The sequence below is a fragment of the Crocodylus siamensis genome, chromosome 3, assembly GCF_052110815.1.
Source record: "Crocodylus siamensis isolate JL-2025a chromosome 3, ASM5211081v1, whole genome shotgun sequence".
Lineage (NCBI taxonomy): Eukaryota > Metazoa > Chordata > Crocodylia > Crocodylidae > Crocodylus > Crocodylus siamensis.
This window is the reverse complement of record NC_143397.1, coordinates 86,339,662-86,353,075: the sequence shown is the minus strand read 5'-3', so window position 1 is coordinate 86,353,075 and position 13,414 is coordinate 86,339,662. Positions and strand designations below refer to the sequence as shown.

The window sequence follows — 13,414 nt, the reverse complement described above, 5'->3', positions numbered from 1 at the left end:
ATAGTCAGTCTCAAGTTTATGATTTCAATTTATTTGTAATGTTATAACGTGATCTCTCCCATTTGGCTGTTTTACTAATTTGTATTGGTTTTTTTCTCTGGTAGTAGGTTGTGGCCATGTCTGTGCTTTTTTTATCCATGCCATCAAGCTTTAAGAGAATGTGATGTGTTCTTAGGAAATAGAGTTACATGATTCTGAGGAATAAAAATTTAATCTTTTTTGCTATCAATTAGGTCTTTATTAAATTAAATAATAATTCATACATGATTTTTCTTATTAAGTTTTCACATCTCTTCCTTTTCTGGTATAGTCGGCTTTGCATCTGGTCTTCAAGAAGATCTGTTAGAAGGGTAAGAAGCTGTTTTCACTTAGAAGTTCCTTCACAGTTCTTCCTGTCATTAAGCCTAGAGATCTGTCAGACACTTGTGATGACAGCAAAGAGAAGGAGTGGTAGGCAACTGTTGCTTCTTCTGTATCATGGTGTATACATGAGAGGTCACCTTCAGTGCAGATTCCTAGGTAGGAGTATGAAGGAGTGTAGGCTGCCCAGACTTCCCATCCTCCCTTTAGATCTTTGAAACAGAATCCAAAGGCCAGACTGAGTCTGGATGTTTGGTGCCTTGATGACTGTAAAAGTACACTAAAAGATAACTTCCTTGTCAGCCTTCCTTATCACTTAGCTGTGCAGCAGTATCTGCCTTGTCATTAGTATTTTCTATTGAAGACTTCCAGAGGTTTCAAGATTGGCTTGCCAAAACAACCAGTGCATTGGGTATGGAACACCACAGTAGTGGAAAAATTGCACCAGTGATTTGATATAGTGACTCCCTAGCAATGAGGAAGAGTGCTGATCCCCAAACATCAAGGTCTTCATAGAATGAGGTAGAGGCTTAAGAATAATACCACACTCTGACATAACTTAAGGCTAATATGCCTCAAGTAAGTGCCATACCACTCTAGAAGGATTTTAATTTTTTCCAGTGTACCACAATTACTTTTCTGTTGTCACCAGCTGGCAAGATGGAAAGCCTAAGTTAACCTCATGGGCTTTTTTCTGCCTATGATAAAGGAACAAAAATTTAGACCTTCTGAGGGGGGAATCATCATCCTCAGTAACAACTCAGGTAGACTGGTGGGTTGCCAGGCTCCCTTAGCTCAGTGTACTTTGCAGAGGACGAGGAAATCTCCAATGCACTAGGTAGTTTTAGTCAGTGTGGTACTTCAGAGGAGGGCTGCCACCCCAGCACCTGGTCCCTCTCTGTGGTCCAGCCCACCTGCTGGCTTTATCCTAGCCCCACCTCATCTCCAGTCTCTTTCCTGCCATGACTTTGATGTTATTTTGCTTGTTGTTGGAGGAGGTGGTCTCTGGAGTTGGCAGTAACCTCTCTAGTCATCTTGACTGCCTGGCCAGGCCAGTGTCCCCACCTGGGGCCTATACTCTCCCTCAAGTACTTCACCCTTAAGGTAGTGCTCCCGCAGGCTTCTGAACACCTGTTGGGGCCTCAGCTGTTGCAGCCTTGGCCCCCACTTTTCTCTGGCCACATGCTCAGCCTTGCTCCACTGTTTAAGATCTCATCTCCCAGGTATAGGCCTTACCTTTGAAGTAAAAATCAAGGTTCATTTCTTTGGAGGCTCAATGAATATTAATGATCCTTCAGGCACACATTGTTGGTGATACAAAAGGGTATATATTTGCAAATAGGGTCAGAGAGAGAGACAAAAGATCAAACGCTCTGCCCGCGGAGAACACCCATCTTTTATCCCCTCTCTCCTGAACACGTGTAGAGAAGCAGGAACTCTTACAACTCATTTCCGGTTCATACAAACATGCATGTGAATACGTCACATCATACATCGCATGTGTATTATAATTAACTACTTAAGTATGCGGGGCGGATAGGCTTACTATGTATTAGCTTATTGCGCGTGCCCAGAAAGCACCTGAGGTTATGAAGGGTTTAAATTCAAGGTCAAAATCGTAATTATTTTTATCTAGTCTAAGAAATGTGGGAGCCATGAAAGGAAGTGTGATTTAGTGTAACAAAGAGATAGTAAATTTGCAGAACAAAGAGAGAGTGATACCTTAGTACAAAGAGCCCTTGGTAGTTTTCCCTTCAATTTCCAACCCCGCTTCTCTCACCAAGGAGACAAGGAGAGCTAAGCAGCTGTGTTTTTTTTTTTTAAATCTGCTATTGATAATGCATTTTTAATAATATTTCTAACAATATCCCCCCTCAAGATGCTTTCTGATCTTTACTTCATTTGGGCATATCAAGATAATTACGAGGAATTTTTCTGAGGACCATGACTTTTGCTACAGTCTGTGCTTTTAGAGGGACTGCTGCGACCTGCATTCCTTCTACTGTGGTGGTTATCAATCTAGTAAGACAAGGAATAAGGCAAGGGATAAAAATCAAACCAGTTAGAGCACACAAAAGCACAAACCCTACTTTTTTCCACCAGGGTCCTCCAAATAATTGAAACCACCAGTCCTTATTCCATGTGGTTTCCCACGTTTGTATTGGTACATGGGCTATTTTCCTAATCTCTTTGGCAATCTCTAAGACCGCTTTTCCGTTGTCATCTATTTGGAGGCAACAATTAGAAAGGTTGAGCTTTCCGCAGACTCCGCCATCCTCTGCAAGTAAATAGTCTAAGGCCATCCGATTTTGGTATATGGCTGCTCTCATCTGAGAACTCTGTTGGGCCAATAACTCGAGAGCAGTGGCGGTCTGGTTAGTAATTACTTCCAAGACTGCCTGCAACCGGATGATTCTATTCAGCATATATATTGGTGTCCGGTATCCCCAACTCCCATCATTAGCCCATGTAGCTGGTCCATAATACTCAATAATCCTCTGAGGAGGCCACTCATCCTCCTTCCACTTTTGGGAGCTACCCTGTGTCAAACTTACATCAATACTTCTCTTGCGCCTTTTCCAATCATCATACAAAGAGACTCCTAGCTTATTTCCAACCTCAGACGGTAACAAAAAGAAAGCTGGTACAATTACTCCCATATAGCAAGTTCCTGTCCACCCCTGTGGTAGTATTGTATAGGCCCGTCGTCCACAAATCCAATAGTATCCTCTTAAGGCCCTATTTTCTCTATTGGTGGCATTTGGAGGGGCCCAACCATAGGGCATCTCGGGAAACCCCAAGCCTCCTTCTGGACCCAAAGGACCAGCAACTGCGTGGCCTCCTTTCATGGAACATTCCCATAGTCCATCCTGGTTCTTGTCTGTACAATCTGTCCGATCATCACTTCGATTTGTGGCACTCCAATACGTATTAAACCACACAATTGTTCCATTAGGATGCTGCCACACTAGCCGATTATACCCTGGGCTATTGGGATAATAAAGCCGTTCTAATCTTGTAAGGTTCATCCACCTTACTTTTAAAGTCCATATGCAACGGCTGTGTCCCAACCTTTTTCCTGTACCATTATTACTGATGCAATACTCTCCTAACGCCACTTGGGAAAGTTCCCAACTGTGGTTCTCATCCCATTTTTGACTAGTACTTTTAACATCTGCCTTACTACTTACTAGCCATTTCGGGGCCAAAGGAAAAGCCCTCCAAGGCCACTGACCTCCGGCCTCCCGAAGCCCCCCACAGGCCCAGCAGTTGGTAAGATTAAAAGTACCTGCAATTCTTTCCATCATGTCAACATACAAATTTGTCCCTGGGGAAACAATTGGGGAAAGCCGGGGCATAGGCCAGCGGCTAAGGCTACACAATCCTGCTTCTTTCATTATGCAGATAACAACAAGGCACATTAAGATTCCCACCATATTTTCCCTTTTACTTTCTTGACTAATTTTCTGAGCTCTGATTAAGCCGTCTCAGGCGCACTTGGAGATCACCCGTAGGTTCACAGCTCCACTTGCTGGCTTCTTGTTCCGAAGACGACTCAGCTTCTGGAGTGAGTTCGTCTTGGGAGTTGTTGTCCTCTGACGCTTGTGGATGTCGTTTCACACGGGTATGGTGTATCCAACGGTCATGGCCAGCAATCTTTACAGCGGTGTGGGTTGTTAGAAGTACCTGGAAAGGGCCACTCCACCTCTCAGTCAGAGGTTCCTTTTTCCACCGCTGCACCAAGACCCAGTCTCCCGGGCAGAAGTCATGTACCGGAACGTCTAAAGGCAGGCGCTGAAAGGAGGCTGCATACCTGTGAAGAGAAAACAAGACAGACTGCAAAGCAATAACGTACATATGAAACTCACTATTACCTAATTCAAAAGTTACATTCTCTCGCATCCCAGGAGGTAAGACTCGAGGGGGCTTGCCAAACATAATTTCATATGGGGTCAATTTGAGGCCCCGTCGGGGAGTGTTTCGAATGCAAGTAAGAGCGAGCGGCAATGCTTGAGGCCGCTTAAGACGTGTTTCAATACAGATTTTGGTGAGCAAAGTCTTTAAAGTCCTATTCATGCATTCCACTTGTCCTGAACTCTGTGGTCTCCATGGTGTGTGTAATTTCCAAGTAACCTTGAGAGTTTGCGCAACTTCTTGAACCACCTTTCCCACGAAGTGTTGTCCTTGATCTGACTCAATGGACTCAGGCAGGGAATACCGTGGAATGATCTCCTGCAACAAATACTTCACTACTGTAGCCGCAGTGGCAGTCCTGGTGGGCCAGGCCTCGACCCAACCAGAGAGCTGGTCTACCATGACAAGTAAAAACCCGTGATGTCCGGACCGTGGGAACTCGGCAAAATCAATCTGCCATGCCTGTCCAGGGTACGCTGCCCAGGGTCTACCTCCAATTGGCACAGGGGGTTTCCTTCGAGGGTTTACTTTCTGGCATGTGATGCACTTGGTAGCAATGCGCTGGGCTTCTACATATAGCCCTGGGGCTACTGCTTGGCGGATCACTAGATCACCCATGGCCAAGCCTCCCATATGGGTTCTTGCATGGAGCTGTTGCAGCACCTCCCGAAGCAATGGCCTGGGTATCATGACTTTCCCTCCTGGTACTATCCACCACCCCTGGGAGTTCTTTTCTGCACAAGCTCTCTGTGCAAATTTATCTTCTTCAGGGGAATACTGTGGGACTAAATCCTGGACGTCTGGCCATATGGCATGGGACATGGCCTGCTTGGATACCCCTTCCGCTTCTCCCCCAATAAATGCAGCTTCCTTTGCTGCTGCATCAGCCTTCGCATTTCCAAGCTTATGCTTTTCCTCAGCAGCCTTCCCATGGGCCCGCACATGAATGACTGCTACCTCTTTAGGCTGGTGGAGTGCCTCTAGTAGCTTGATAATCTGGGGGCCATTAGCAATCTTATTCCCAGAGGCCGTAATGAAACCCCTTTCTTTCCACAATAGTCCGTGTGCATGGACTGTAGAAAAAGCATAGCGAGAGTCAGTGTATATATTAACCCGCTGGTCTGTCCCCAGCTGTAATGCTCGGGTGAGCGCAGTGAGTTCTGCGGCCTGTGCCGACCATGAGCTCGGCAATGACTCCCTCCATACTACCTTATCCAAGGTTACCACTGCACATCCTGTTCGTCTTTTTCCATTGATGACAGAGCTGGAGCCGTCTACGAAGTATTCAACATCTGGGTCCTCAATTGGGTCCTCAGCAAGATCAGGTCGCACCTGCGTAGTTTGATTCAGGACCTCAAGGCAGTCATGCGTCGGTTTCCCTGGCTCTGGCAGCAAGGTTGCAGGGTTTAAGGCTGTAGTATGTTTGAAAGTAAGTCCTGGATTAGAGAGCAAAAATATCTCATACCGTGATTGTCTGGAGGGGTTAAGATATTTCCCTCCCTCAGTCCCTAGGATCTGGGGAACTCCATGAGGAGTGAGTATTTCCATATCCGCACCCATAACTATCTTCTGGGCTTCTTCAACAACCACTGCTGTGGCTGCCACAGCCCAAAGACAGGCTGGCCACCCAAGTGCAACTGGATCTAAAACCTTTGAGTAATATCCCACGGGTCTCCAGGTCGGGCCCGATGGCTGTGTCAAGCACCCCTGATGCAACCCCTCGATTCTCATGAACATACAGTCGATATGGCTTTTTACTCTTTGGGATGGCCAGGGCAGGGGGCTGGGTTAATGCTGCCTTAAGCAGATCAAAGGCATGCTGCATTTCTTTATTCCATTTCCATTTAGTAAGACTCTCCTTAGTCAGGGATTCATACAGTGGTCTAGCCTTCCCACCATAATCTGGTATCCATAGTCAACAGAACCCAGTTAGCCCTAGGAATGCCCGCAGCTCCTTGGGTGACTTGGGTGGGGTTAGACCTTGGATTGCCTGTATGCAATCTGCACTCAGGACTCTGACTCCTTTTGAGAGCTTATATCCCAAAAATGTGACTTCAGGCTGACATATCTGGGCTTTCTCTCTAGAGACTTTATATCCTTTTCCCCCCAAAGTGTTTAGGAGTGACCTGGTGGCTTTCTCGCAGAGCTGCAAGTTTGGGCTTGCAACTAGCAGGTCATCCACATACTGGAGGAAAGTCACTGCGGGGTGTGATCCCTTCCACTCCAAGTCCTTCTGAAGGGCAAGTCCGAAAATATGAGGGGCTGCTACGAATCCTTGTGGGAGAACTGTCCACATGAGTTGGGCTTTATGGAAGGTGTCTGGATCCTCCCATTCAAAAGCAAACAATTTTTGACTCTCTCGGTGAAGGGGAATAGAGAAGAAAGCATCTTTCAAATCTAGCACTGAAAATATTTCAGCTTCCCCCGGTACTTGTGTCAAAATCGTGTGAGGGTTCGGGACTACAGGATGGTCTGAAAGGACCTTCTTATTTACTGCTCGCAGGTCTTGGACCAGTCTGTATGAGACCCCATCTGCCTTCGGCACTCCAAGAATGGGGGTGTTATATGGTGAGGACCCTTCCACTAGCCATCCGTACCTCTTGTATTTCTCTATTAACGGCTTGAGTCCAGCTCTGGCCGCTCGGCTGAGTGGGTACTGCTTTACCCGAACGGGCCCCTCCCCATCCTTGAGTACAATCCTTACCGGGGAGTCGAACTTAGCTCGCGCAGGGGTTTCATCAGCCCATACCGAGGGGTCTACTCCAGTCATGTGATCTTCTGGACTTACTGCAGGGCGTCGGTCCTCCAGGAGAGCCATCTGATAGTTCGAGCTCTGCTTGACAGGTAGCTGGACCACCATCTGATCGTCTCTGAAAAAGATCTCAGCTTGCAATTTTGTGAGTAAGTCCCGCCCAAGGAGTTCAACCAGGCAACTTGGAGAATACATGAAGGAGTGCTCGAGCAAATGGTCCCCCACTTTGGTGAGGAGTGGTTTACAAACAGGGAGTCGGGTCTGTGTTCCCTCAATCCCTTCCACAAGTACATGCTGTTCACTAGTTCCTGCACAGGGGGGGTTTTCTGGAATCATTGAAAATGTAGCCCCAGTATCCACCAAGACTTCAAAGTTTTTGCCACCAACCCTAATGGTTACCATGGGATCTTCTCGGGCTCCAACCCGAAGGGTAGTGGTCTTAGATCCCTGTCCCCTTCATTCTGAATCCTCACCCTTGTCTTCTGCCCACATGAGGTGACCTCTCGGTTACCTCTCTCTCTTCTCTTTCAACTTCGGGCATTCCCTCTTCCAGTGTCCTTTCTCTTCGCAATAAGCACAAACATCTGCTCCCACTCTTTCTCCTTTCCCCTTCTGTATCCCGGCCTTTCCAGGGTTACCTCCAGTTATAGCAGCTGCTAGTGCTGCCATCTGTCGCTGAGCCTTTTTATCCTCCTTGCGCTCCTGCACTTGCTCACGATTCCCATACACCTTATATGCAATTTCCACCAGCTCTGAAATCGGTTTCCCCGCACCTCCCTCAGTTTTCTGTAACTTCTTACGGATATCAGCAGCAGATTGACCAATAAACATAAGATTTACCATACGATGGTTATCTGGGGCTTCTGGATCCAGATCCGAAAACCTGCGAAACGCCTCATACAGCCTTCCAAGGAAAGCTGAGGGATCCTCCTCTTTTCCCTGTCTCACTTCATACAACTTAGACAGATTGGTAACCCGAGGCACTGCCTTTCCCATTGGTTCCACTATAATTCCCAGATACCGTGCACTCAGCTCTCTGCCTTTGGCAGTATGGTTGTCCCACCTCGGCTCTTCTACAGGGCAGGTATCACGCAGAGTACGACCAGCAGCACCCTCTGACTCAACTCTGGCTGCCGCAATACGTTCCGCTATTCCCAACACTAATCTCCTCTCCTCCGGGGTTAGGAGGGTCTGGAGCATCATCTGGACATCAGCCCAAGTGGGTCGATGAGTCTGCCCAATAGATCGAAACAAGTCCCTCATCTTTTCAGGGTCTTCACGAAAAAAGGGGCTCTGATTCTTCCAGTTAAATAAATCTGAAGTGCTAAATGGGGTGTAGACAAAAGTTGCAGTGCCTCCTTCCCCAATAACCTCTCGCATCGGACAGTTCAGCACCGGCTGTGACTCTACAGGCTTGCGCAAATAATAACCCTTATTTCCTGATTCAGATGAGGCACTTGGCTGAGGCTCACGCTCTAACTGATTAGGTATGCTTTGGTACGTCGGTGGTGGTCTCTCTAAGGGAGGGGGCGGTGGTGCAGAAGGACTGGACCCCGAGGAGGCATCTGACTCATCTTCGCTACCCGACAGGGCAACCGGGGCGCGGGTCCGGTACTCAGCCAATTCAGAATTCCCCCCCTCATTAGACTCAGGGAGTACAGGCGCCCCCCCCCCCCCCCGAGTCTTTTTCTTAACAAGCATCACATGAGACTTTACTAAGTAATTCTTAATCCAAGGTGGCTGATTTTGAACCACCCACAACCAACAATCAATATAAGGAAACTGATTCCAATACCCATTCTGCACAACAATTTCATGGATAGCTATCACTTCTTTTAGCACAAAGGATCCTTTCGGGGTCCAGTGGACCCCAAATGTTGGCCACTTGAGTTGACAAAACTTAGTTAAATCACCTTTTTTCATTTTTACTCTGTAATCGGCCGGCCTTGCAAATTTATTAAAATGACGTAATAAGCACCTTAGAGGGGTATCCGTGTTTTCTACACGGGAGCTAACCGTACCCATTTTGCCCACAAAAGTGCACCCAAGGCACACCAAATACCAAAAAGTCCCTTACAGCAGATGATTTACCATGAGAGCTGAGCCTAGAGTTCCTCAGCGAACATGCGCACCTCCTGCTCCGGACCCAGAACCAAATTGGGCAAAGGGAATTCATATACTCACTCAGATACCCCAGAGATCTCGATCCAAATCCAAAAATGTGTACCTGGAGACTCCAAAAAAACAAAATTTGCATAGGAGCCCTTAGCGTCCTGGATGTCCCAACTCACGCCTCAAGCCCCCCCCAGGCGAGCCAAAAGGGGCTCGGTGCGCACCCCCCGGGGTGGCAGAGACAATGCGCCGATGGACCCCAGGGTCGTCCAAAGAAAGCCCCACGTTGGGCGCCAATTTTGAAGTAAAAATCAAGGTTCGTTTCTTTGGAGGCTCAATGAATATTAATGATCCTTCAGGCACACATTGTTGGTGATACAAAAGGGTATATATTTGCAAATAGGGTCAGAGAGAGAGACAAAAGATCAAACGCTCTGCCCGCGGAGAACACCCATCAGTAGGCTTTTATCCCTTCTCTCCTGAACATGTGTAGAGAAGCAGGAACTCTTACAACTCATTTCCGGTTCATACAAACATGCATGTGAATACGTCACATCATACATCGCATGTGTATTATAATTAACTACTTAAGTATGCGGGGCGGATAGGCTTACTATGTATTAGCTTATTGCGCGTGCCCAGAAAGCACCTGAGGTTATGAAGGGTTTAAATTCAAGGTCAAAATCGTAATTATTTTTATCTAGTCTAAGAAATGTGGGAGCCATGAAAGGAAGTGTGATTTAGTGTAACAAAGAGATAGTAAATTTGCAGAACAAAGAGAGAGTGATACCTTAGTACAAAGAGCCCTTGGTAGTTTTCCCTTCAATTTCCAACCCCGCTTCTCTCACCAAGGAGACAAGGAGAGCTAAGCAGCTGTGTTTTTTTTTTTTAAATCTGCTATTGATAATGCATTTTTAATAATATTTCTAACACCTTGGTGGCAGCCTCTCCCCAGGTTCCAGTCTCACCACACCAGTCTCAGTCCCTATGGCTTGGGGCCAGCTTCTGGTACATATAGCAGGGGAGTGCCACCCAGGCACCCCTGCTCATGGCCTACTCTGAGTTGACACATGTTCCTGTAGAAAATTTCAATTTTGACAGAATAGCAATTTCTAATGGAATAATATTCCTTGTAAAGACTTTATAGCAGTTATATTTTTAATGAATCCTGTATGTTTTGACTATATTTTTGAGCATGCTGGAAACACCACCTATTCCTCTGTGGTATCAAGAATAATGAGACTTTTAAATTTCACCTGTAAATAGGTATAACTAAGGGATCTCTTGAAGTGGGTAAGAGCAAGAACAACTACAGCAAGGTTAGGTGGTATTTGTAGATCAAGTATTCAAAGGGGGAGCTGCTGGGAAAGAAACTTGATTTGAATACATTTCTCTGGCTTCCTGTAAGTCCCAAAGGGTGATCCTCCAAAGGGGTACTCTGGTTATTTCTGAGCTGGGGAGACCCAGTTTTAACCTTTTTCAGTTATCAGATTTATGTGCAAATAGCCTAAAATCACCATTTTTAAGACACATTAAGGGTGCACACATGTAGACGCATGGCCTTAACGTTCCTTAAAAATGGCTAATGCTCCTCAAATTGACACATGTAGACACACGCATGGAGAGAAAATTCCTCCCAGGTATCTAATAAATACCTAAATAGACTTAGGCACATTAGTCCAGTGTTACTCCACCCTATCTGCATCCAAAAAATGCCCTTTGGGGTGGCCCCCCTTCCTCCTCTTCACTGCTTTTTTGTGACTGTGACTGTGACTTAAGGCCAATATTACAACCTACTGCAAAAGTTTCAGGGATTCAATCAGGATGAAATAGGATTGAATTTAGGCACAGTGGTCCATTTAGACACCTAAAAGGTGGGCAAGGATCTAGCTCAGATGATAGAGCCCCTTTAAGTATAGTCCCTTTGGATGACTATGCTTTACATAAATGTGAAATTATTGTCTGAGGACAAGGAAGAATGGTGACCCTGCAAGCAGCAGTGTATCATCCCAAGCTTTTGTTAATTTTATGCACTTAAAACTAGTAGTGCAAACTGACTAAAGGCAGAAAACGTGAAAGTGAAGCAGCTGTAACATTTTAATGCTTTGGGATAATGTTTTTATGATGTGACAATTTTAGGCCTTGTCAGAATGTAATTGAACTACTGCTGCTTTAAGATTCACAATTGTTTTCAAACAGTAAAATATATTAATATGATGCAGCCCCCTGGCTCTAGTGGAGCGTGCTGTGCTGAAGGTGATAAGTTTGTACCAGATGCACAAACTCCACCAGGGTCACTAGACAGTCAAAGGTGCTACATCAGCCAAAGAGCTCTGTGAACATTAAACTGCAGTAGCAGTTACTGCATTACTATCTTAGCTGAGAAAAGTGGATTAGATCTGGAAGCAGTCTTTTTAGAAGGAAAACTGGGGTTAGAGAAGCAAATGTGTCTTCTGCAGAGGATGGGTTTTAGTTGTGAAAACCTTGGATTTGTATGATTCTTGTGCAGTAGCCCAGCACCTCCTCTACTTCCATAGCCTAATGTTGCTGCCTGTTTGAGCCCCTAGTGAATATAATTAATACTCTAAGGACTTTGGCAGCTGCAGTGGCTTTTCAAGTGTAAAATTTACAGTTCAAAATGTAAGCCATGTGCAATATTGCAATGGACTCTACCAACTGAATGCATCTTCCATGTAGAGGATGATGGTCCAATGAGAATGACTCAGTTTAATTTTAATTAATGTTATTTGTTCATTTAATTGACTTTATTTAATTGTTCCTTCAAAAATGTTATTCCTTAAGTGTGGCTTTTAGCTCAAGATGGATCCTCAGCTCAGCCGAAACTATTTTAGGGTATAAAATCAACTTCAGCTCCTGAGGGCAAAAGCCTGTTTTGTTTGTATCATCTTTTAATCCAGGTTTTTCATTTGGGTGTGTTGGTTTCATGTATGTACCTTTTGTTAGGAAACTTTTTACAGCAAGGTGAAGTACTCTCAGAATTCGATGCTTTATCTTCGTTCAAGAACTCCAAGTGCTTTAAATAAGCAGGTAGAAGCTGTAGCATGTCTGTAAGAGAGGAAATCATGGGTGAAAAAATGCCTTGCTCTCTCTGCAAGCGATAGGTACAACAGACATGGTCAGAAGCTGCAGAGTAGGAGGGAGGAGGGAGTGAAACCTTTCTCCTCCCCGCATGTCTGACAGCTAGCTCATACAGAATAGAGAAGACAGTTCTTTGTCACCTTCCTTGGGAAGGGGGGTGGGTAGTGAGACAGTGAGCCTTTCCCACCCCAAAGCCCCATGTTTCTAGCATTAAAATCCTGACCACACCCCCAACCTTCATGCTGTTTTACCCTTCCAACCTTCTGATTTCTTATTAAACATTGATTGCAAAGAGTTAAACTGTTTCCATATGTCTAGTATGAGAATGGAGTTTGTGTCCGTTGGCAACCTCAGCTGAATCCAGCTGCAGCTGCTACCTGTGTGTTCCACTGTGTGTGCGCACGTGTGAGCTCATGTGTGTGTGAATGTGTATGCAGTGACATCTGAACCATGCCCTGATTGTGTGAATGAAACTGTTACGTCTTTGTTGGGGGAGATATTAATTCTGAGCAATTATACCCCCTCATCTGCTCAAAGCTCACAACGGACCATGTCAAACAATATACAACAGAGAAGAATGCAAATAAACTTCAGTCTGCATAGCCCAGCGAAGTAGTTAGCCGCCCACTTACAAGATACTAAACTCTTGTACACATGATACACAAAGAATGCTAGCTACTTTCACCAATCCCTTTGGTCAAAAAAAAAAAAAAAAACCTGCTCCTTGTCTTTATATCTGTGAGATTGGAGTTCTTGCTAATAAAGGAGCTTTTCCCATGATGCAGTGTGATAAGGATTGGCCTACATGTAGCCCAGCAAGCCACTGCTGATGTTTTCTTGATTAGGTGTCTTATCTTCCATTGAGCTGCATCTGATGAAGGTTGCTGACAGCATAATGGCAGGGAAAGCGTCGGACAGCTCCATAAAATGGCAGCTATGTTATGACATGTCAGCCAGGACTTGGTGGATGGTAAGTTGGCATGATAACTTTTTTTTTCCTCCCCAAAAGTTTTTTTCCTCCTTTCTGAACTCCTCCTTCATTGTTGCGATGCACGTGTTACAAAGTTCAGAGTCTGTGCAAAAGTTTCAAGCTCATGTTCGGTTACTCCCGGGAGCCCTAACTATCACTGTGGGTTAGATAAGGTTACTCTTGCATTTTGATGACATGGGCCTTTT

At 45.5% G+C, this 13,414-nt stretch overlaps 1 protein-coding gene across 5 annotated transcripts in view; it reads right to left on the bottom strand.

The window, feature by feature from the left end:
- Positions 1-225: 225 nt before the first annotated feature.
- The window catches only part of LOC149868494 (endogenous retrovirus group 3 member 1 Env polyprotein-like), a 144,703-nt gene continuing 131,514 nt past the window's right edge, over positions 226-13,414 (bottom strand). For all 5 annotated transcript variants that reach the window (XM_090038721.1, XM_090038720.1, XM_090038723.1 and 2 more), the window contains 2 exons: positions 12,094-12,205; positions 226-4,174 (listed from right to left, as the gene is read on the bottom strand). In XM_090038721.1, the coding sequence (XP_089894847.1) occupies positions 3,820-4,174; positions 12,094-12,203 (465 nt within the window). In that variant the 5' untranslated portion in view covers positions 12,204-12,205 and the 3' untranslated portion in view covers positions 226-3,819. The remainder of the gene's footprint in view (positions 4,175-12,093; positions 12,206-13,414) is intronic.